Source organism: Sorex fumeus, unplaced genomic scaffold, assembly GCF_029834395.1.
Source record: "Sorex fumeus unplaced genomic scaffold, SorFum_2.1 ptg000097l, whole genome shotgun sequence".
Classification (NCBI taxonomy): Eukaryota; Metazoa; Chordata; class Mammalia; order Eulipotyphla; family Soricidae; genus Sorex; species Sorex fumeus.
This window is the reverse complement of record NW_026606154.1, coordinates 1,910,944-1,934,601: the sequence shown is the minus strand read 5'-3', so window position 1 is coordinate 1,934,601 and position 23,658 is coordinate 1,910,944. Positions and strand designations below refer to the sequence as shown.

The 23,658-nt window shown below is 56.8% G+C and overlaps 1 protein-coding gene across 1 annotated transcript in view; it reads left to right on the top strand.

Annotated features, from left to right (window-relative positions):
* ATP10B (ATPase phospholipid transporting 10B (putative)) overlaps window positions 1-23,132 on the top strand; it is a 46,362-nt gene extending 23,230 nt beyond the window's left edge. Inside the window, exons 10-22 of the mRNA XM_056133109.1 lie at window positions 1,483-1,677; window positions 3,216-3,741; window positions 5,500-5,609; window positions 6,587-6,713; window positions 7,174-7,358; window positions 14,850-15,114; window positions 16,813-16,889; window positions 17,397-17,522; window positions 18,557-18,757; window positions 19,489-19,569; window positions 20,376-20,480; window positions 22,281-22,468; window positions 22,748-23,132. Of these exons, the coding sequence (XP_055989084.1) occupies window positions 1,483-1,677; window positions 3,216-3,741; window positions 5,500-5,609; window positions 6,587-6,713; window positions 7,174-7,358; window positions 14,850-15,114; window positions 16,813-16,889; window positions 17,397-17,522; window positions 18,557-18,757; window positions 19,489-19,569; window positions 20,376-20,480; window positions 22,281-22,468; window positions 22,748-23,132 (2,571 nt within the window). The remainder of the gene's footprint in view (window positions 1-1,482; window positions 1,678-3,215; window positions 3,742-5,499; window positions 5,610-6,586; window positions 6,714-7,173; window positions 7,359-14,849; window positions 15,115-16,812; window positions 16,890-17,396; window positions 17,523-18,556; window positions 18,758-19,488; window positions 19,570-20,375; window positions 20,481-22,280; window positions 22,469-22,747) is intronic.
* The last annotated feature ends 526 nt before the right edge of the window (window positions 23,133-23,658 follow it).

Here is a 23,658-nt window from a genome sequence, read left to right as displayed (position 1 = left end):
TGAAGGGAAGCCCCCTGCACATGCCAACCATGTTCTCTCGAGTCCCTACCAAGTCTTACTGATCTCAGATGGTCGGTCCTTCGCATGGGGGAGACTTCCTACAGACCCAGCTTCTCTGTAAACAGTGTGACGGGCAAAAGTGACCCCATCCAAGGGCTGGAGTGATAGCACAGTGGGGAGGGTGTTTGCCTTGCACACAGCCGACCCTGGTTCGATTCCCAGCATCCCATAGGGTCCCCTGAGCACCGCCAGGAGTAATTCCTAAGTGCAGAGCCAAGAGTAACCCCTGTGCATCACCGGGTGTGACCCTAAAAGCCAAAAACAAACAAACATACAAAAAAGCCTGACCCCATCTGGCCAGTGGTCCCACCCCTGAGTTGACAATGAAGTGACAGTGACAGTGCTCACAGCTCCCCAGTGGCCGTTCCTTTCTACCCGGTGATGCTCAGGGGTTACCCTTGGCTTTGCACTCAGGAATCACTCCTGCTGGTGCTCTGGGCACTGTGGGATGCCAGGGATTGAATCTGGGTTGGCCGTGTGCCAGGCAAACCCCCTACTGGCTGCGCTGTTGCTCCTAACCCCAGCCCAGCGGGTGTTCTAGAACTCGAAGAATGGAACATCTGAGCTGGCATGGCCTTCCAGGCCCAGGGCCCCAAATCTCCTTTTCCGTCCACTGTGGATTGGTTCTGTGGCCCTGACTGATGGCTCAGAGCTGGTATCCGCAGTGGCCCCGTCCAGAGGAAGGCCTCATGCATGGTCCAAGGATCTGTCTCCTGTTTGTATATGTGTGCTATGAACGGGTGAAGACTCACACCCTGGCCAACCATTCTCAGGGAACGTGCATGTGCCAGTGGGGAGGCCTGGTGGGGGTCTACAGAGGGGCAGGGGGGCAGGGACCCAGTGCTGTGCCCCAGCTGTGGAGATTTTTGTGTGTTCACAAGAATCCGGGAGGAGAATAACAACAGGAAAGGTTTTTGCCTTGCATGCAGAGAACCCGGGTTCGATCCCTGGCACCCCGTATGGTCACCTGGTATGCTCCCCCTAAAAAAAAAAAAAAAGAATCATGGAGGAGCTGAGCTGTGAGGCTCCCTAGCAAGGCCTCAGAGACCTTGCCTGGCCCGTAAAACACCTGAGGCTGTGAAACAAACCTGAGTGCGTCGCCCCTGTCCAAGGATGATGATGATGATGATGATGATGATGTGGAACTGGAGTACAGGGGCACCACCCACACCAGAGGGGCCAGCCAGGCTGGGAGTGCACTGCAGCTGGTCAGAGCCCACAGGGAAACCCCCACTGTGTGGGAAATGGGGTGCCAGGCGGGGGCTGGTAGGGGAGGGGTGAGGACAGGGACTCAGGGGCCTGAGATGGGGCAGGCAGGGCCATGGGGTGAAGCTGAGGGTGGGTGCTGCATCGGGCATCTTGGGGACAGGTGGGGGCATGGGGGAGGGGCCCTGGAAGCCTCACCCAGACCCTCCCATGCAGGAGAGAGAGGTGAGCCCCGACGGGAGCCTGCAGGCCCGGGTGCAGGAGGCCAGCCTGTGGCTTCACATGCTGGCCAGCACCCAGGGATCTGCCAGGCCTGCGCCCTCGCCCGCCTCCTCCGTGGCCGACTTCTTCCTCGCCCTGACCATCTGCAACTCGGTCATGGTGTCCACCACCTCGGAGCCTCCGCACAGGGTAAGGACCGGGCAGGTGGGGGGGTTGGGGGGGCTTCTCCCGCCGGGATCCGCCTGGATCGTTTCTCATTCCCAAGGCAGCGGGTCTGTCTGCTGGGGTGCTAGGGCCCCCGTTTGTTGAGCTCCTGGGGTGCCCCCGGGCCAGCCTCCCCCACACTGCACCCCCCCCGCTATCCCTCACACTGCCCAGGGATCCAGCACCCCGCCTCTGAGTTGCACGTTGGGCTCAGCTGGGGCAGGAACTTGTCTGGCCCCACGGTCGTCATGCTGAGCTGCCTGCTCTCTGCCCCGATACTTTTAGAAGGGGGTCAGGGTGCAGCAGACGCCCACGGGAAGTCCCACTGCGCTAGAAATAAGCACAGAGCACGGCTCTGCGGGCCAGCCGATAACTGAAAACTCACTGGGATGTGTCCATGGGACAAAACAGGTCCCCCCTCCCCCGCGCGTACACACACACACACACACACACACACACACACACACACACACACCCTAAACCAGACGTCCCCAGCCCCCAGGGGAGGGAAACTCTTGCTCCCAAAGCTCCTTTCAGCCTGTCTTCAGGGGAACTCGGGGTGCTGGGGGCTGGCAGTCTAGCCTCGGGGGTTAGGGGGAGTTAGGCACTACAGCCTGGAGGCCTTGCCTGCCCCCGGTGGTGTGCCTCAGTTTCTTCACCAGAGTCAGGGAGAGCGATGCATGACAGGCAGAGCTGAGCTGGGGTGTTGGGAGAAGCATGTGCTGCCCGGAGCCCCCCTTGTTCCCCCCTACCACCATCCATAATCACACTGGGGTATCCAGAGGGTGGGGGTGGGAGTGAGGAAACTTCTGCTGGCCTCCCTCACATTAGTGGGATTAAATGAGGCTCTGATGGGGAGGAAATGCACCCCATAATCCACTAAATCAGTGATGGTTGGAGAGATCGTTCGGGATGGGAGATGCGTGCTGAAAGAAGATAAAGGACCAAATGTGATGGCCTCTCATATCTGTATCGCAAACCATAATGCCCGAAAGTAGAGAGAGAGAATATGGGGGAAATTGTCTGCCATAGAGGCAGGGGTCTGGAGCAATAGCACAGCAGGTAGGGCATTTACCTTGCATGTGGCTGGCACGGAGGACCCGAGTTCGATTCCTCCACCCCTCTCGGAGAGCCCAGCAAGCTACCGAGAGTATCTCGCCCACGTGGCAAAGCCTGCAAAGCTCCTCATGACATATTCAATATGCCAGACACAGTAACAACAAGTCTCACAATGGAGATGATATTAGTGCCCGCTCGAGCAAATCGATGAATGAGAAGACAGTGACAGAGGCGGGGGGAGGGAGGTTGGGATGGGGGTGCGGGGGGGATACTGGGAACATTGGTGGTGGAGAATGTGCACTGGTAGAGGGATGGTTGTTTGATCATGGTATGACTGAAACTCAAACCTGAAAGCTTGTAACTGCATCTCATGGTGATTCAATTAAAAAAAAAAAGTCCGTTACCGCCGCCCCCCCCCACCACCACCACCATCAGTCAGACTTTCGTGGCTTGTGGCACCGCAGGTCACCTCCCCGCCTGCCTCGGCCCTGGGCACATCCCTGGAGAAGATCCAGCAGCTCTTCCAGAAGCTGAAGCTCTCCAGCCTCAGCCAGTCTTTCTCGTCCACGTCGGACATGGACCCCGGGGAGACCCTGGGGCCTTCCCCTGCAGCCCCCAGCTCAGAGGACGGAGAGGACGGGTCCGAGGACAGCATGGGCTGCAGCCCCGATGGGCCCTGGGAGCCGAGTGACAGTGGGGACTTGGCGGCCCCCGAGCTCTGCTATGAGGCCGAGAGCCCCGATGAGGCGGCACTGGTACACGCGGCACGCGCCTACGGCTTCACACTACTGTCCCGAACGCCCCAGCGCGTGGCCGTGCGCCTGCCCCATGGCACCCGCCTGGCCTTCCCTGTGCTCGGCATCCTGCCCTTTGACGCCACGAGGAAGCGCATGTCAGTGGTCGTGAGGCACCCGCTGACCCGGGAGATCGTGGTGTACACCAAGGGCGCCGACTCGGTCATCATGGACCTGCTGGAGGACCCGGCCTGTGGTGAGTCCCGCCACCCTGGGCCCCTAGAACCGAGCATCATGGAGCCCTCCTCAGGCCGGGGCCCCTTCCCCATGGCGCCAAGGACACTCTGTCCTGACGTTCGGGGAGAGGTCCTCATACTGCTCCGCATCAAGGTGGAGCCAGACGGCATTCCCGTGAGCCAGCAGTGCCACTTCTGATCATCTGTCCCCCAGACACATAAAAAGCACTGATTGGAGAGGACACACACACACACACACACACACACACACGCACACATGCACACACATGCATGCATGCGTGCACACACAAACAAATGCATGCACACATGTACACACACCAACACATGAAGGCACACACGCATGCTCACACACATGCACACGCGCACACACACAAACACATGCATGTGCACACACATGCATACTCACACAAACACACATGCACGCCCGTGCATGCAAACACATGTGTGCATGCAAACACACACAACACACACATGCAAAAATGTGCATGCACACGCATACACACAAGCACATGCACACACATGCATGCTCACACGCATGCATGCATGCACACACACGCACACACATGCACACACGTGTGCATGGATGCACACGCGCACACACACCAACACATGCAGGCACACACACATGCATGCTCACACATGCACGTGCACATGCATACACACACAAACACATACATACACATGCATGCTCACACAAACACACACATGCACACACACACACACAAACACGGACACACTCACACACACACACACCCCTGTGTTTACTGCTGCATTTGGTACAGCAGCCAAGAGAGGGACCGTGCCTGATACCCGGTTGCAGATAAGTGGATTAGGGAGCCGTGCTCTGCATGCACAGAGGAAGCCCACGCAACTCTTAAGGAGGAACTACTGAATCGTTCGGATTGTGCCGTTTGGGGGGAACTCAAGGATGTGGTGCTGAGAGAAGTCAGTTGGATGAAGGGGGCAGAGGCAGAATGATCTCCCCCAGAGGGGACTTAAAGGGTCCCCAGCCCACGAGGGAGAAGCAAAGACCCAAAGGCAACAAACACAATGGAGCTGCACAACTGGGCTGAGGGGGTGTGGTGGGGGGCTTGGGGCCCTTGGGGGAGGGAGACGTACACAGGGGATGGCTGAGCTGTCGACCTTATATGCACGAGGAACCGTTAATAGCACGGTAACCCAAAAGATTAGATAATTTTTTGGTTTTGCTTTTGGGTGGGTTTTGTTATTGTTATTGCTGGACCATACTCAGCCATGCTCAGGGCTTACTCCTGGCCCTGCACTCAGGAATCACTCCTGGTGGGCTCAGGGGACCCTATAGGATGCTGGAGATCAAACCCAGGTAGGCTGTGTGCATACAAGGCAAGCTTCCTACCCACCACACAATCTCTCCAGCCCCCTCAAAATATGAAGTAATTTATTTTTATTTATTTTGCTTTTTTGGGTCACACCCAAAGATGCACAGGGGTTCCTCCTGGCTCTGCACTCAGGAATGACTCCTGGCAGTGCTCAGGGGACCCTATGGGATGCTGGGATTCGAACCCAGGTCGGCCACGTGCAAAGCAAATGCCCTCCCCGCTGTGCTATCGCTCCAGCCCACAATATAAAATATTTTTTTTAAAAAAATGCTGAGGGAATCAGGGACAGAGACCACTGCACACATGCATGCATATGAGAGAGAGAGAGAGAGAGAGAGAGAGAGAGAGAGAGAGAGAGAGGAGAGAGAGAGCTCTGAAGGGACCACGTCTGCCTCACAGAGTCGGACCCTGAGGTGGAAAAGAAGATGCGGAAGATGCGGGCCCGGACACAGAAGCATCTGGACCTGTACGCCAGGCATGGCCTACGGACCCTGTGCATCGCCAAGAAGGTGAGAGCAGCCGTGGCCTGCGTGGAGGGGCTGGCCCCTACCCCCACACTCCCGCAACTTCCTCTGAGTCCACACAATGCCTCAATGCCTCTCTTCATACTTCCCAGTCCCTGCCCCATGCCCCATTCTTCCTTCCTGGTGTCCTTCCATGTGGCGTTATTTGCACAAGAGTTGACACACGGGGGGCTCGTGTCCACAGTCAAAACTCTGTGAGGCCCAGTGTGGCAGCCGCAGCTCCTGGGAGACTGTCCCGTGTTTGCGAGCATCTGAGTGCAGCTCGAGTTCTTATGTCATGAAGAGAACTTGCAAGGCCAGAGAGATTGGACAGAGGTTAAGGCGCCTACCTTGTACATGGCCAAGCACCACAGAGTCCCCGGGGCCCTGCCAGGAGTGATCCCTGAGCACAGAACCAGGAATCAGCCCCTGGATGTGCTACAAATCCCACCACAACCCCCCAAAAAAATATTGTAGCTAAGCCGCCTTCTTGTGGAGGGTGGTCATGCCCAATCTCGGTGTGGGCAGAGATTGAATCCTCACTCTGTCCTCTTGGAATGCATGTTAGAGGCTTATATTTTTTGTCAAATCAAGCTTTCTGGGGACTGGAGTGACAGTACAGCAGATAGAGTGTTTGCCTTGCATGTGGCCAACCCGGGTTCAATTCCCGGCATCCCATAGGGCCCCCAAGTGATGGAGGAATTGCCAGGAGTGATTCCAGAGTGCAGAGCCAGGAGTAACCCCTGAGCATTGCTGACTGGGACCCAAAAAGCCAAAAAAAAAAAAATCTAACTTTCTGGTTTCTCTTGACAATGGCAAGGAGCTACCAGGCTCAAGCCTCTGCTCTTGAGTGGCCTCAATGGGCAGGAGGCCACGCTCCCTGCCGTCCCCTGTGGTCACCCCAGCGGAGGCCCCGCAGGTGTCCGTGTGTTGGGGGGCTGAGGGGATCCTGCTTGCTGAAGTCGCGCCGTCCCAACCCACAGGTGCTGAGTGAAGAGGACTTCCGGCGCTGGTCCAGTTTCCGGCGAGAGGCCGAGGCATCCCTGGACAACCGGGACGAGCTGCTGCTGGACACGGCCCAGCACCTGGAGACGCGGCTCACCTTAGTCGGTAACAGGGACCGTGGGGTGGGGGGTCTGCAGCCCACGGGTTGAGCCGTTGCTGGGCCTGAGTGGGGGGCTTCCTGGGGGCCCTCTGGGAAGGTGGTGCAGGGGGTTCTGACAGCCCCCAGCCCTGGGCTGCATGCTGCTTCCTGAGGGTACCCCAAGATGCAGCCGGCAGGGAGCGGGGATACCCTCTGATCCAGCACATCCTGGCAGGCCAGCAAGAGGGTCCCAGTGGGGAGCGAGGGTCTCAGCCCCACTTCCGGCACTCAGTGTGCCATGTCACCAGGGCCCAGGAAGGAGGGAGGTGGACACCGCCAGCGAGGATCCGCAGGAACCCCCGGAGCAGGGAAGGGCTCAGAGAAACCTGGCAGTGCTGCTGCGCACTGGGCAGCCCCTCCCTGACACCCCCGGGGCTCCAGGCCCCTCGTGGATGGGGGTTGTGAGCTGTGGCATCTCCCCTCCAGGGGCCACGGGGATCGAGGACCGCCTGCAGGAGGGCGTCCCCGACACCATCTCGGCTCTGCGGGAGGCGGGCATCCGGCTCTGGGTGCTGACAGGAGACAAGCAGGAGACGGCCGTCAACGTGGCCCATGCCTGCCGGCTGCTGGACCCAGGGGACACGGTCTACTCCATCAGCACCGAGAGCCAGGTCAGGGGCACGCGCGCGGACTCTCTCTCTCTCTCTCTAATTCCTCCTCCTCTTGCTCACTTCTTTCCCCCTTTCCCTCTTTCGCCTTCCCTCTCCTCCTCCTCCCCTCCCCCCTTCCTTTGCTCCCCCTCTAACCCCTCCTCATTCTTCTTTCTGCTCAGTCTCCAGCTCCAGCTCCTTCTTATCCTTTCTTCCTCCTGCAGCTTCTTCTCTTCTTCCTCTTCGTCGTCGTCCTCCTCCTCTTTCTCCCCAAGCCCCCTTTCCCTCAACTCCTCCTCCTCCTCCTCCTCCTCCTCTCTTCCTCCTGCTTCCACTCTTCCTTTTCCTCCTCCACCTCCTTTTCCTCCTCCTCCTTCTACTTTCCCCACTTCTTTCCTACTTCCGCTTCCCCTCTCTTCCTGCACTTCCTCCTCCCTCTCTCTGCTCGGTTCCTTATTCTCCTGCCCCTTTCTCCTCTTTCTCCTTCTACTTCTCAGTTCCTTCACCTCCTCCTTTTCACTTCTTCCTCATACTCTAGTTCCTAGTTCGTAATCCTCCTCTTCCTCCTTCCCCTGCCCCGCTTCCTCTTTCACCTCCACCTTTCCTCCTCTCCTTCCCCCTCCCTACCGCTCCCTTTTAGAATGCTCCTCCACCATCTCCTCATCCTCCCTCTCTCCCATTCCCCAAGTCCCTTTCTTCTATTATCCTAATCCTTCTCCTCCTCCTCTTCATCTGAATCTAAGAATAATCCTCTTCCTCTCCTCCAGATTTTCTTCCTCCTCATTCTCCTCCACATTCTTGTCCTTCCTCTTCATTCTTTCTCCCCAGTCTCTTCCTCTGCTTCTCTCTCTCTCTCTCTAGCTCCCCTCTCCTCCCTCTCAAAAAGAAAGAGCCTCCTTTGTCTTTCTGATCTTTCTCTGTCCCCTCCTCTTCTCCCATCTCCATCTCTAAAAAACTATGCACGCTGAAGGTTGTGTGTTCACGGGCTCTCTGGACGGCTCTATCTCACCGCCCGTGTTCGGTGCCCTAGAGCCGCTGTGTGTGGCCTGGATCTTGGCCAAGGGCAGATGAAGGAAGAGATGAGGGCCAGGCCGGTTGATCTTTGTAGCAGTTTATTACAAGGAAGTTTATCCCATAGAAGAACTTTATGTTATGGAGGGCCTAGGTTCTCTCAAGCACACGTTCTCCTTGCTAATCTCCCGGTGGTCCATCTTTCAGCCCTGCTCTCTCATTCTCCAGCTCCCTCCTAGTCTGGGCTGACACTCCACCCAGTCAGGTAGCCAAATCAACATAAGGAAGCCCTTCCTGACTGCCCAAGGGCAAAATACCTCTTAAGGTTTTTTTTTCTCTTTTCCTCAACTATTCCTGTGGTTATGCAAGAAGGACAGAACAGTATTATCCTACACATCTCCTCCTTTCCTCATCTAGTTCCTCCACCTCCTCTTCACCCTCCTTCATCCCTGTTCCCTTCCTCCTCCGCCACTCCTTCCCCTTCCTCCTATTTTCTTGCTTCCCCCTCCCTTCCAACTGCCTTTCTTCCATTTTCCTCTTCTTCTTCCTCCTCATTCTCCTCCGCGTTCCTGTCCTTCACCTTCTCCTCCTCCGTTCCTTCCCCCCATTCTCCTCCTTGTTCTCTTTTCCCCACAGTTCCCCCTCTCCTTGCTCTTATCTAGATCCTCCTCCTCCATCTCCCCCCCCCCGCCGCCATTCTTCCCCTCCTCTTCCCCATCTCCACCTCCTCCTCCTTTCCCTCCTCTAGCTCCTCCCCATCTCCTCCTTGCCCTCTTTCTCCTCTTCACCCACATTCTTCCCCCTTCTCTTCTTCCTCCTCCCCATCCCCTCCTGCTCCCTTTCTTGTATTCTCCTCCTCCTCCTCCTCCATCTACATCCCCAAATCCTCCTCCTGCTCCTCATTTTCCTGCACTTTGTCCTCCTTCTCTTCCTCCTCCTTAGCTCTCCCTCTCCATTGCAGACCGGCCTCCACCTGATCCCTCCGTCTCCACCACCATCTGCATTTCCACATCTGGCTTCTCTTCTGTCTTCTCCTTCCCGTCCCCTCCCACTCCCTTTCCTCTGTTCCCCTCATCGTCTCCATCTCTGATCACCCCCCTCCTTCCTCTCTTTCCATCTTTCCTCTCCTTCCTCCTCCTGCTCCTCATTCTCCTCCACGTTCTTGTCCTTTACCCTCCCTCTATTCTACACCCCCAAGTCTCCGGTCCGCCTCTGGTTCTCCTTCTACACCCGGTTCCCCTCAAGATCTTCCTTCTTCGTCTCTCTCCCTGTTCTCCTTCCCCTCCTCTTCTCCCATTTCCACCTCCTCCTTTTCCTCATCTCTCTCCTCCACCTTCTCTTTAGCCTCTGTCTTCTCCCTCTCTCCCTCACCCTCCTTCCCCATCCCTCCTTTTCCCTGTATTCTCTTCCTCCTCCTCCTCCTCTCTTATTCATCCAGATCTCCAAATCCTACCACCTGTCTTCTGTTCTCCTACTTCTCTTCTTCACTCAAAAATATCCTCTCCTTAAAATCTGCCTCTTCCTCCTCCTGTTCCTCATTCTTCTCCACTTTCTTGTCTCTTCCTCCATTCTTTCACCGCACTCTTATCATCCTCGTCCTTTTCTTCTCTTTTCCCTCGTTCCCTCCCCTTCCTCTTTCTGCTCTCCATCCTCCTTCATCTTTCTCCTTGATCTCCTCTTCCCATCCCCCACCTCCTCCTCTACTTCTTCCCCATCCCTCCTTTTCACCTACATTTCCCAAATCATCCTCCTTCTCTCACCTCCTTTCTATTCTCCTTCTCTTCCCCATCTACATCTCCACGTCCTCCCCCTCCTTCACTTTCTTGTCCTTCACAGTTGATTCTCCATTGTTCCCCATCTCCTCATCATCACCCTCCTCCTTCCTCATCCTCTATTCTGTTTCTTCAATTCTCCTCTTTCTTCTCCTTCTCTTTTTCATCTACCCTGCAAATCATCCTCCCCTTCTCTTCTTTTAGTTCTCTTTCTCCTCCTCCTCCTCACCGTTCCCTTCCACTTTCTTCTTCCCCTTCTCTTTCTCCATTCCTTCTCCCAGTCTCCTCATTCTCCTCTTTACCTGCATCTCCAAATCCTCCTCCTCCTCTCCTTCCAAGTTTCCTCATATTTCTGCTTATTCTCCTTCACATTCTCCTTCACCTTCTCCTCCTCCATTCTTTCTCCCCCTTCTCTTCCTCCTGTTTTCCTTCTCCCCCTAGCTCCCATCCTTCCTCTTGCTAATCTGCTAATCTCTTCCTCCTCCATGTCTCTCCTCATTCTCCTTCCCCTCCCTCCCACCTCCTCCACCTTCTCCTTTCAGCTCCTTTCTCCCCCTTCCCTCCCCTTCTCTACATCTCCAAAACCTCCTCCTCCTTCTCTTCTTCAAATTTTCTCTTCCCCCTCCCCTCCGGATACTCCTCACTCTCCTCACCTTTCCTGTCCTTCACCTTCTCCATGCTTTCCCCCAGTCAACTCTGCTCCTCCTCTCTCATCCTCACCACCTCCCCCTTTCCTCATCTGGCTCCTCCTCCTTCTCCTCTTTCTATTCTCCTCATGCTTCTCCTCTTCTCTTCTTCATCCATGTCTCCAAATCATCCTCCATCTATGTTCCTTCAAATTTTTCCTCTTCATACTCCTCGTTCTCTTCCATTCTTTTTCCCCAGTCCCTTCCTCCTCCTCTTCTCCTCACCCCCCCCCATTTCTCTCTCGCTCCTCATCTCCCATCTCCATGCCCTCCTCCTCACCCACCTTCTTTTCGGTCTGTCTCGTCCTCCCTTCTCATGTTCTCGTCCATCTCTTCTCCTTCCCTTCTCCATGGCATCTCCAAATCATCCTCCCTCCTTCAGATTTTTCCCTTCATTCTCTTCCTCCTCCTATGCCACCTTTTCCTCCATGTCCTTGTCCTTCCCCTTCCCTTCCTCCATTTTCTCCCCAGTCTCCTCCTCCTCTTCTAGTTCTCCTTCCTCTCCTTCTCTCCATCTCTGCCTCCTCCCACTGAGTCTCTTGTATTCTCTTCTCATTCTTAACCTCTTTCTTCTCCATCTCTATCTCCAACTCATCCCCTACTCCTCCCCTTCAAATTTTCCTCCTCCTCCTGTTCCTCATTCTTTCCCCCCTTTCTTGTCCTTTACCTCCTCCTCCATTCTTTCTCGCCAGTCTCCACCTCTTTGCCTTCCTCTTTCTCCTCAGACTCCTTCCTCTCCTCTTCCCCCATCTCCCCTCCTATCCTGTTTCTTCTCCTTCCCCATCCCTCCTCCTACCTTTCCTATTTCTCTCTGTCCTTCCCTTCCCCTCCTGCTGCCTGTCTCCCAGCCTGCTCCTCCTTCTCTCCTCCTCCTCTCCTTCATTCCAAATCATCCACATCCTCCTCTCCGCAGATTTTCCTCCTGTTCCCATTTCTTTCTCCTCCACTTTCTTCTCCTTCACATTCTCTCCCTCCATTATTTCACCCCGGTCTCCTCCTCATCCTCTTCTTTTCTTCATCTCCACCTCCTCCTTCTCCCCTTCCTTCACTTTCTTGTCCTTTAGTTCGTCCTCCATTGTTCCCCATCTCCTCATCATCACACTCCTCCTTCCTCATCCTCTCCTACTCCATTTTTTCAATTCTCCTCTTCCTTCTGTTCCTTCTCTTTTTCATTTACTTCTGAAAATCATCCTCCCCTTCTCTCCTCTTCTAAGTTTTCCTCTTCCTTCTCTTCCTCATTGTTCCCCTCCACTTTCTTCTTCGCCTTCTCTTCCTCCATTCCTTTCCCCAGTCTCCTCCTCATTCTCCTCTTTACCTGCATCTCCAAATCCTCCTCCCCTTCCAAGTTTCCTCATATTTCTGCTTATTCTCCTTCAACTTCTCCTCCTCCATTCTTTCTCCCCCTCCTCTTCCTCCTGTTTTCCTTCTCCTCCTAGCTCCTGTCCTAACTCTTGCTAATTTGCTAATCTTCATCTCTCTTGCTCTCCTTCCTCTCTTCTCCCACCTCCTCCACCTCCTCCTCCTTTCTCTCCCTTCCCCTCCTCCTTCCCACTTCTTCACCTTCCTCTACATCTCCAAAACCTCCTCCTCCTTCTCTCCTTCAAAGTTTCTCTTCCTCCTCCCCTCCTGTTGCTCCTCATTCTCCTCCACTTTCTCATCCTTCACCTTCTCCATGTTTTCCCACCCGTCACCTCCGCTCCTTCCCCTAGTTCTCCTTCCTCTCCCATCCTCACCACCTCCTCTTCCTCATCTGGCTCCTCCACCTTCTCCTCTTTCTTCTATTCTCCTCATGCTTCGCCTCTTCTTCATCCATGTCTCCAAATCATCTTCCATCTCAGCTCCTTCAAATTTTTCTCTTCATACTCCTCATTCTCCTCCGTTCTTTCTCCCAAGCTCCTCTTCCTGCTCTAGGTCCCCCTCCATCATCTTCTTCCTTCCCCTCCTCATCTCCCACCTCCATCCTCTCCTCCTCACCCATCTTCTTTCTATTCTGTCTCTTCTTCCCTTCTCGTATTCTCATCCATCTTTTCTACTCCCTTCTCCATGTGCATCTCCAAATCATCCTTCTCTCTCCTGCATATTTTCTTCTTCCTCCTCTTCCTCCTCCCCACCTTCTCCTCCATGTCCTTGCCCTTCTCCTTCCCTTCCTCCATTTTTCTCCCCAGTCTCCTCTTCCTCCTCTTCTCCTAGTTCCCCTTCCTCTCCTCTCCATCTCCACCTCCTCCCACCCCTTGTCCTCTTCCATTCACATCCCCTCCCGCTGAGTCTCTTGTACTCTCTTCTCATCCTTATCCTCTTCTCTTTTTCATCTCTATCTCCAACTCATCGCCTTCTCCTGCCAGATGTTCCTCCTCCTCCTGTTCCTCCTTCTCCTCCCCTTTCTTGTCCTCTACCTCCTCCTCCATTCATTCTTCCCAGTCTCCACCTCTTCACCTTCCTCTTTCTCCTTGATTTCTCCCATCTCCGCTCTTGTCCTGTTTCTGTTCTGCTCCTGTCCTGTTTCTCCTCCCTCATCCCCCCTCCTACCTTTTCTGTTTCTCTCAGTCCTTCCCTTCCCCTCCTGCTGCCTCTCTCCCAGTCTGCTCCCCCTCCCCTCCTTCACTCCAAATCACCCACCTCCTCCTCTCCTTCACCTTCTCTCCCTCCATTCTTTCACCCCCGTCGCCTCCTCATCCTCTTCTCTTCTTCCTCTACATCTCCAAACATCCTCTTCCTCCTGCTGCTTATTCCCTGCCACTTTCTTCTGCTTCACCTTCTCCTCCTCCTCCATCCTCTCTCCCAGTATCCTTCTCATCTTCTCCACCTCCTTCACCTCCTCCCCATTTTCTTCTTCCTACATTCCCTTCCCCCACTGGCTCGTCCTCTTATCCTCCTCTTCATCTTGATCCTTCTCCATATCTCCTTTTCCTCCTCTCCTCCCAGTGCCTCTCTGCTTCCTTTCACATCCATTCCTCTTCTTCCTCTATTTTTCCTCTCCTCCTCCTTCTCTTCCTACTTCCCTCTTCTTCCATAGCCCCACCTCCTCCTTCTCCATCTCACCTTCCACTGCTCCTTCTCCTGTCCCTTCCTCTCCATCGCCTCGTCCTTCTCCTGCGTTTTCTCCTTCTTTTACTTCTCATGCTTCTCCACGTTCTCATCATTGTCTTCCTCCTCTTTCCTCTTCTCCTAGTCATCTCCCTCCTCTAACTTCTCGTTCTCTTGTTCTTTCCCCTCTTGCCTCCTTTTCCTCTGCCTTCTCTTGCATCTCATTCTCTTCCTCCCCATCCCTGTTCCCCTCCTAATCTCCCTCTTCCACTTCATCCTGTCGCACGTCCCCTCATTCTGCTCCTCCTTGTCTTCTCTCCTCCCTTCCTTCCCATTCACCTCACCTCCTCCTAGTCTCTATCCTCCCTTCCCCTGCTGCTGGATGGTCCCCGTGCGGTCACACCCTCCTCCCCTCTCCGTGATGCTCACAGCGGCGAGAGTAGCATCAGGGCTGCAGACTCAGGACTCACATCGGATTTGTCTCTTTAATAAAATGAAAAGTACAGGAGCAGAATGGATGGATGCGGGACGTGGGGGGGGGGGGCTGGAGCAATAGCACCGTGGGTAGGGCGTTTGCCTTGCATGCAGCTGACCCAGGTTTGATTCCCAGCATCCCATAGGGTCCCCCGAGCACCGCCAGGATTAGTTTCTGAGTGTAGAGCCAGGACACTGGGTGTGAAAAAAAAAATGAATGATGGAGAGGGAGTTGGCTGCTGTTTCCAGGGAAACCATAATGACCCCAACATACGTTTCCCTCTGTGCGTCTGTGGTCAGCAAGCAAGCAGCTCAGTCCTTATTCTCCCTCTGAGCTGGGTGGGCTGAAAAGTGTTTCCTCACCTCTGGGGGCACGACCTCCCCACCACCCAAATGCCTTCCACACAGGAGGGCCTGATGGATGGAATGACCAAATATCCAACCCCAGACTGTCCCACCCCCATCACTGCTGTGGGAAAACACAGGGCCCCAGGCCAGGGGGGACTGACCGGGCCACTGGGGCCACCCCGACCTCCCTCCGGCAGGTGACCTGCGCGTCCCTCCTGGACTGTGCCCTGGAAGACATGAGGCAGCGCCAGGGAGGGCGGAAGCTGACGGCGCGGCCCGAGGTGGGGCTGGTGGTGGACGGGCGCACGCTGCAGGCTGTGGTCCAGGGGCAGCTGGAAGAGAAGTTCCTGGAGCTGGCCGGGAGCTGCCGTGCTGTGCTCTGCTGCCGGGCCACGCCGCTGCAGAAGACCACCGTGGTGCGCCTGGTCCGGGAGCGACTGCGCGCCATGACCCTGTCGGTAGGTGCGTGTCCGGCTGCGCCCGCCCCTGTCTGGGCACAGAGGGAACGGCTGCCACGTGGGTCTAGCAGGAAGAGGACACGCTGTCCGGAGGGCCACACCACAGGCTCCACTGAGCCCTGACGCCCTCACTCCTCATGCCTGTAACAAGCTGCAAGCCACCTGCACCTGGGGTCCATCCGCAGACAGCTGGGGGTCTCTTCCCACCGCAGAAACGGGAGAGTTTATCCTTCCTCCCTGGTTGATCAGATGTTTGTCTTTCCTTGATCTTCAAAAGAAAGACAGCTTTGCAGGGGGGCTTGGGGAGGGAGAGATTGCAGGGAGCAGACCTTCAGCAACCGCACACACCCTGCTTTCATTCCTTGGGTGTGCAGCTTATGACACACACACACACACACACAAAGCAACAACCCCAGGGGCTGGAGTGATAGTACAATGGGTAGGGTGTGTGCCTTGCATGCAGACAACCCAGGTTTGATTCCCAGCATCACATATGGTCCCTTGAGCACTGCCAGGAGTCATTCCTGATTGCAGAGCCAGGAATAACCCCTGTGCCTGTGCATGGCTGGGTGTGACCCAAAAAGGAAAAAAAAAAAAGGCAACAGCTCAGAAGGAAAGGGCTGGTGGGCTTCACTGCCCCAGTAGCAGAAACAAAGCCAGCAGGAAAAATGCGCATGCGCACGCACACACACACACACACCCTCTCCTTCCACGTCTTTGCAAACAGAGCTTAGTGGGCACATCCCCTGCTGCGAGGAAGATTAAAATGAGGCACTACAGTGCCCAAAGACGGAGGGGGTGGAAATACTCATTGCAGGACTAATGGCTACTTAGGACTAAAGGGTTAAGATCAATAACTTTTGTTGCCAAACCATTAAAGGGGAGAAAACTCTCTCCTGCCAGTTTCATATTCTCCGAGATGGCTAATACGAGTTTAATTGCGGACCCTTTACGAGAGCCGGCTGTCCAGCCTTACCCAGTGGGTGTAGGGGAGGGATTTCCTTTTTCCGTTCGTTTCTGAATGTATAGTTCAAGCCCCTTCTCCTGTCAGCAAGAAGAGTCCTCCAGCCCTGCTTCTTGGCCTGCACAGTCTCCGATATTGACTCTGGGACCCTTTCAGCAGCTTGCTCAGCTTCAGGCCGCATTGTGGGCATGAGGGGGTGTGGTGGGAGGGGTCTCTTTGGGCTGAGAATGAGCCCCCTGCAATCCCCCGTTCAGTAAGGAAAGAGGGCGCTTCGGGTCACCGGGCAGCAGAGGGACAGCACACTCACCTCCCGCTTCCTGGAACAACTGGTTCCTCGGAGGCGAGCTCGAGTCCAGGTGTACCTCAGTCACACCCACTGTGCCCTGGCCACCTCTGATGTCCGTGTCCAGGTGTGCCCGCGAGCTCAGAGCAAAGGCACGTCTGTCTTTCGGGACCCCAGGGGGTGTACTGGCTGAGCCTCCCAAGCAACCCCACAATCTGTACCCCCTCCCCACCGCCCGACCCCTCCACACGTGTGATGGCGTTTCGTGTGAACGATAGAGTCCCACCTGAGGTGCTGTCCCCACCTGGGGGTGGCATCCCTCACACTGCATGGCGAGCGGGAGCCCGGGTACGAGCTGGCTGAGAGAGGAGTGTCCTACCCCGAGGGGGCGCCCAGTCGAAAGCCTGGCAGGGGCAGTGTGGAAGACACCCCCCCCATGTCTGCTCCTCCTGCAGGCGACGGAGCCAATGACGTGAGCATGATCCAGGCGGCGGATGTGGGCGTGGGGCTCTCGGGTCAGGAGGGCATGCAGGTACGGCACCAAACCAAACGGGCCTTGGAACCTGAGGGCCTGGGGAGGAGGACGGGGTGGGAGAGTTAGACCCTGAGGGTGGTCTTGAGCAGGAAGCTTACCACCTGGGGGGAGGGGCACGGCGAGGGGAAGGGGTCAGCAGGGAGCAGGAGGCAAAGGGGGCTTTGGGGGAGAGACTTCAGTGAGGGGGGCAGTGTTGCAACATTGTATCTAGATGACGCAGGAGAGAGAGGAGAGAGAGAGAGAGAGGAAAGAGGAGAAAGGAGAGAGGAGAAAGGAGAGGAGAAAGAGTGGAGAAAGAAGAGAGGAGTGAGGGAAGAGAGAAAGGAGAAAGGACAGGAGAGAGGAGAGAGAGATGGAAGAGAGAAGAGAGACGTAGGGGAAGTCAGACTCCAGCTCTCCCTCCCAGCCTGGCCCCCACCCCCTGGCGGGCTGGGATGTCCTTCCCTGGACGCCCCCCCAGGGTGGTCCCGGCCCCCACGCTGCCGCCTTGGCTGTCTCCCGCAGGCCGTCATGTCCAGCGACTTCGCCATCTCCCGCTTCTGCCACCTGAAGAAGCTGCTGCTGGTCCACGGGCACTGGTGCTACTCGCGCCTGGCCCGCATGGTGCTGTTCTACCTGTACAAGAACGTGGTGAGCAGCGCCAGACGTGGGCCGCGGGGCGGGGGCGAGGGCTCGGCGCCCCCCCATCTCGACTCCGTTGGAGGGGCCCGGGGTCAGCATTCCTGGCCCAGGGTGGCTCTAAAAGCTGGAATCAGAGTGGCTGGCCCCAAGCAATCGGCCTTTGCTTTCATATCACTGCTGCTACTGCCCCATTATTTTTTTTTGTTTGGCGTTTTGGGTCACACCCGGTGATGCACAGGGGTTCCTCCTGGCTCTGCACTCAGGAATGACCCCTGGCAGTGCTCAGGGGACCATATGAGATGCCAGGGATCGAACCCAGGATAGCTGCATGCCTTCTCCACTGTGCTCTCGCTCCCACCCCTGCCCCCTTACTCTAAGAATCCACAAATGCTGTATCTTCCAGCTACCAGCAAGATCTGTCTCTCCTGGCCCAGGTGTGGGCAAGGGAGTGGCTGTTCACAGGTCAAAAATGGCAAGACGGTGCTCAGAGAGGCTGAGCCATTTGTCTAAGGTCACAGAGCTAGGAAGTGGCAAACAATGAAGGTTCCAGGGGACCCCGGAGAGATAGTTCAACAGGTACAGGACTTGCCTCGCATGCAGCCGACCAGGATTTGATCCTGAATATCGTAGGGTCCCCCTAGCACAGCCAGGAGTGATTCCTAAGTTGCGGAGCCCCTGAGTATTGCAAGGTATGGGGAAGAGAGAGAGAGAGAGAGAGACAGAGACAGAGACAGAGACAGAGAAATAGGGGGGAAATGGAAAAGAATTGAGGTTCAGGGCTGGAGCGGTAGCACAGCATGGAGGGTGTTTGCCTTGCACACGGCTGACCCAGGTTCGATCCCCGGAATCCCATATGGTCCCCCAAGCATCACCAGGAGTAATTCCTGAATACAGAGCCAGGAGTAACCCCTGAGCATCGCCAGGTATGACCCAAAAAGCAAAAAAAAAAAAAAAAGAGGTTGAAGGTCAGAGCCCCTCGCCCTGCCTCAGGGTGGCTTGCCTCAGCCCCCGACGCACCCGCTCACAGCCGCCTCCACCCACAGAGCTACGTCAACCTGCTCTTCTGGTACCAGTTCTTCTGTGGCTTCTCGGGGGCCACCATGATCGACTACTGGCAGATGATCTTCTTCAACCTCTTCTTCACCTCCCTGCCGCCCCTCCTCTTCGGCGTCCTCGACAAGGACGTGTCGGCGGCCACGCTGCTGGCCGTGCCCGCTCTGTACAAGAGTGGCCAGGACTCAGAGGTGAGGCCCTGCTCTGCCCTGCGCCCTGCATGGGGTCCTGGGGGTCCCTCCGCCTGGTGACCCCCACACCCCCACCCAGTCACTTAGTCTGAGCCCAGACATTCTGCTCTGGGCAGGGGGTGTTTGATGCCACACCTGTAAGGACTGAAGGGTGATGGGGGGTTCTCTAGGTCTTCAACAGAACCCCAGGGGGCTGGAGCAATAGCACAATGGAGAGGGCGTTTGTCCTGCACGCGGCCGACCTGGGTTCGATTCCCAGCATCCCATAGGATCCCCAAGCACTGCCAGGAGTGATTCCTGAGTGCAGAGCCAGGAGTAATTACCCCTGGGTGTGACCCAACAAGCAAAAAAAAAAGGGGGGGGGAATCTCAGGGTCCAGGTCATTGGGAGGAAGGAGCCACACCTGGCAGTGCTCAGGGATCACTCCTGGGAGGGGATCCGGAGACCCCATGGGGTGCCGGGGATGCAACCCGGCTTGGCCACGTGCAAGGCCAGTGCCCTCCCAGCTATACTATTTCTCTCCTTTTCTTGTTTTTTTTTTTTTTGCTTTGATTTTGCTTTACCCACTTTAGAGGGTCCCCAGGCCAGGGAGTGGCTTTCACGCCTCCCCCCCCTCAGCAGGGCCTCCCTAGGGGTCTCCCCTCGCCCCAGCTCCCTGCTCTCGGCCGCTGGGTCGTGTGGCCCAGGGCACGGAGCTGAGGGGCGACAGCTGTTGTGGCCTCTCCTGGCAGTGCTACAATCTGCGGACCTTCGGGCTGTCCATGGCGGACGCCTTCTACCAGAGCCTCGTCTGCTTCTTCATCCCGTACCTGGTGAGTCCTCCCCACAGGGAGCAACTGTGTTCCTGTTTCTGGGCAGCCCAGGGGCCCTGCCCATGACACCCCTGCCCGTGGCTGGGAAAGGGCTGGGTGTCTGGGGGGTGCCCTGAGGCGGGCTGGGGTGGGGCGGCATCTTCCCATGGTGCTGCCCACAGCCCCACTCGCTTGGACGGGGCACAGGCTGCATCTGATCCCCGGCCTGCCCGCTAAGACCCGGTGACCAGTGAGCACGGCTAGTGCAGGATGCCAGCCTTGTCCCGGGAACACAGCAGGTGGACGGCAGGGGCTGGCCGAGGGAGAGGACGGGGCGAGGGCATGTGCCTGGCGTGCTGATGCCCCTGGTTCGATGCCTGGCACTAGCAGACCAGGCACAGTGGCATCACGTGAATCCCAGGGAGGGCTTCCGGGCATCCTCAGCACCCGGCGGCGGGGGGCGCGGGGGGGGGGCAGACAGAGCCAAAGTGGTGGTGGGCAGTGTCATGAGCTTATCACTGTCCCCGTCTATGGTCTCAGCTCCTCCATCATCCCCACCTGGCTGCGCTTGCCCCCCTGACCCACCTCTGGCCCTTCCTGGCACCAGGCAGGGTTGAAGAGGCACACCCCTGGCCATTGGCACGGCACCTGGCATGCACCCAGTGATGCCTCTGTCCTCTTAGCCCCTCCCCATGCTCTGCACAGCCACTGTGGGCCTCACTCCTCACTCAGACACACCCTCCCCACCGGACCCCCATAGAATCACTCACTCAGCGGGGCGGGGAGCTCCCGGGCGCCCCTGACGGGGCCCACTGACTCCCTCGCAGACCTACCGGGACTCGGACATAGACGTCTTCACCTTCGGGATGCCCATCAACACCATCTCCCTCACCACCATCCTCCTGCACCAGGCCATGGAAATGAGGACCTGGGTGAGTGAGGGGACTTGGCCACCGACGCCCCCGTCTACACACCTCAGGGCCCGCCCCCCCATCCCGGTGGGCAGTTAGCACAAGAGGAGGACTGACCGTACCTGCCCACACCGTGGGAGGACTCCCCGAGACACTCCCCATTTCCTGTCCCCATGAGAGATGCAGGAGCGGCTGTGGGTCAGTGCATCCCAGAGCCTGTTCACGTTTCACAGTTCCGTAGCTAAAATGGCGACAGGTAAGGCACTCGCCTTGCAGGCCGTGACCTCTGGCACCCCATAGGGTCCCCCACGCACTGCTGGGTCTGGCCCAAAGATAAGAACAAAAGTCAACACCAGCTTTTTTTTTTTCTTTTTAGGTCACACCCAGCGATGCTCAGGGGTTACTCCTGGCTCGTGCGTTCAGGAATTACTCCTGGCGGTGCTTGGGGGACCCTATGGGATGCTAGGAATCGAACCCGGGTTGGCCGCGTGCAAGGCAAATGCCCTCCCCTCTGTGCTATCACTCCCGCCCCAAGAATTAGAATTTTTAAGATACATTAACTAGAAGTACCAATGCCTCAACAGCAAATTAGAACAGAACTCATCCAGTACATTGATCAAGAATAGAGAACCAGGGGAAACTGAAAATTATGCAAGAGGCCATTCAACTACATGGAACGTCTTATCTAAAAGGGGGTAACATTTTATTTGACCAGTGTCTCACAGAGAAGAGAGAAGAAAGAGGCATAGACAGTATCTGGAAGGACAGGAATTTAAAAATTTTGCAGACTGGTCCTGACAGGCTGAGTTTTGTAGGCTTAGGCCACACCTGAAGGTGTTGGGGAGTGACCCCTGGTGGTCAGCAGTTGGGGGGGGGCATCACTGGTGCTGGGGACAGACAGCATGTGAGGTGAGCAACTTCCTAATCCCTGGACTCTCTCTCCGGCCCCCAGAGGCCTTGTCCACTGTGCGTCCTACTGGGACCCCACACTGGGTTTTTGATCTTTAGTGTGGGGAGAGGGTACATGTCCGGTGGTGATTGGGGACCCCACCCAGGGCCTTGCTCGGGCCAAGCCCTACTCCTCTCCCTGAGCCACACTGCTGGCCCTTGGTGGGGAGGGGTGAGTTTTGAACCCTGGGCTCTGTTAGGGGTTCACTGTAGGCAGGCTGGGGAGGAGGGGGTCTCAGACAGCCTCCAGAAAACCCAAGTGAGGAAAGACACCACCCCATGGATGAGGGGAGGTTAGCTTGACATAAGCAAGCTAAAGAAAATGAAATGCATGCCGGGGGCTGGAGCCATAGCACAGCAGGTAGGGCATTTGCCTTGCATGTGGCTGACCCGGGTTCAATTCCCAGCATCCCATAGGATCCCCTGAGCACCACCAGGGGTAATTCCTGAATGCAGATCCAGGAGTGACCCTGTGCATCGCTGGGTGTGACCCAAAAAGCAATAAAAAAAAAAAAAGAAGAAGAAAATGAAACGCACGCCCATCAGACCATAAGGGAACCAAAATGAAGTGGGGAAAAAAATTCAAAAAAGCAACCTGACTTCTCAGACATGGGCCAGAGGCCAGTGAAATGCTCTGTTAAATACTCTGAAAGGTCAGGAGAGAGAGAGAACAGCGGGGAGGGCGTTTGCCCGGCATGCCGCTGACCTGGGTTCAATCCCTGGCACCCTGTATGGCCTCCCAAACCCCCCCTGGAGGGGGTCCCTGAGTGCAGCGCCAGGAGGAAGCCCTGAGCACCGCCCCTGGGTGTGTCCTGTGGGCGGCAGAAACCCTGGGTGTTTGCAGATGACTCACACCCACTCTTCTTCCTGCAGACCCTTCTCCACGGGCTGGTCCTGGCGGGCAGCTTCCTGATGTACTTCGTCGTGACCCTCGTGTACCATGCCACCTGCGTCACCTGCAACAGCCCCACCAACCCCTACAGGGTGATGGAAGGCCAGCTGGCGGACCCCACCTTCTACCTCGTCTGCCTCCTCACACCTGTGGCCGCTCTCCTCCCCAGGTTGAAGAGCCCCCCTCCCCGACACACACACCTGCCCTCCCCACCTGCCCTTCCTCTCCTGGGAGGCTCTACCGTCGTAGCGGGGATGGAGGGATGCGCCCCCCAAAACCAAGCCAAAAGGCACGGGGAGAGATGCCGGCATGTAACAGGGTCCTGGGGTCTGTGGGGGGACAGGGGCAGGAGATCCCAGACACCACAGCCACCCCCAGGGCTCAGCAAACACCGCCCCGAGCCTCTCAGAGAAGGGGCCATAACCACCCGTCCGGTGCTGTCCGCCAGGTACTTCATCCTGTCTCTGCAAGGAACGTACGGGAGTTCGCTCATCTCTCAGGCCCAGAGACTCGAGCGGCTGCCAGCGGGCAGGAGGAGGCAGCAGGCCCAGCATGGGAGGAGTGGACAGTGGTCGAGTCAGACGCAGCCTCGCCAACAGCCAGCGCCCCCGGGCCCGGCACAGGACTCCAGAGCCAGCGCCCCTGATGGGCCCCCACCCGGGGACACTCCCATCCGGGACCGGGGAACGGATTCGCTGGGCTCTGTAGACCCCTTGGCCAGACTCTCCCCCAGGGAGCACCTTCTGGGTGTCAGCAGGGCGACAGGCTCCCAGGCAGATGGGGAGCAGCGGCCCTCGGCCAGGGGTGGCCATCGCCGGTCCCGGACTCAATGACCATATGAGGCAGGGACAGCTCAGGGGACACCCCAGGGATGGCCCTACTACTCCTGGAGTGGGAATGTGCTTGTGTAGACACCCCCTCCCCAAATGTGCGCGCACACACACACACACACCTGCACGCACCTCAGAAAGCAGAGCTGGGGGCTGGAGCGATAGCACAGCGGGTAGGGCATTTGCCTTGCACGCGGCTGACCCGGGTTCAGTCCCCAGCATCCCATATGGTCCCCGGAGCACCACTGGGAGTCACTCCTGAGTGCAAAGCCAGGAGTAACCCCTGTGCATCGCCGGGGGTGACTCAGAAAGCAAAAAAATAAAGCAGGGCCAGGAGTAACCCTCACCAGGTGTGTCTCCCCCAGAAAAGGCATTTGGAATAGCGATGAAATATTTAGTGGGGTGAACGCTGATGCTAAGAGAAGGCGTGGTGTGGGCAAGGACAAGCCTGTCTCGGGACTTCAGTTGGGGGGAGAGGGGGAGTGTGTGTGTGTGTGTGTGTGTGTGTGTGTGTGTGTGTGTGTAGGGG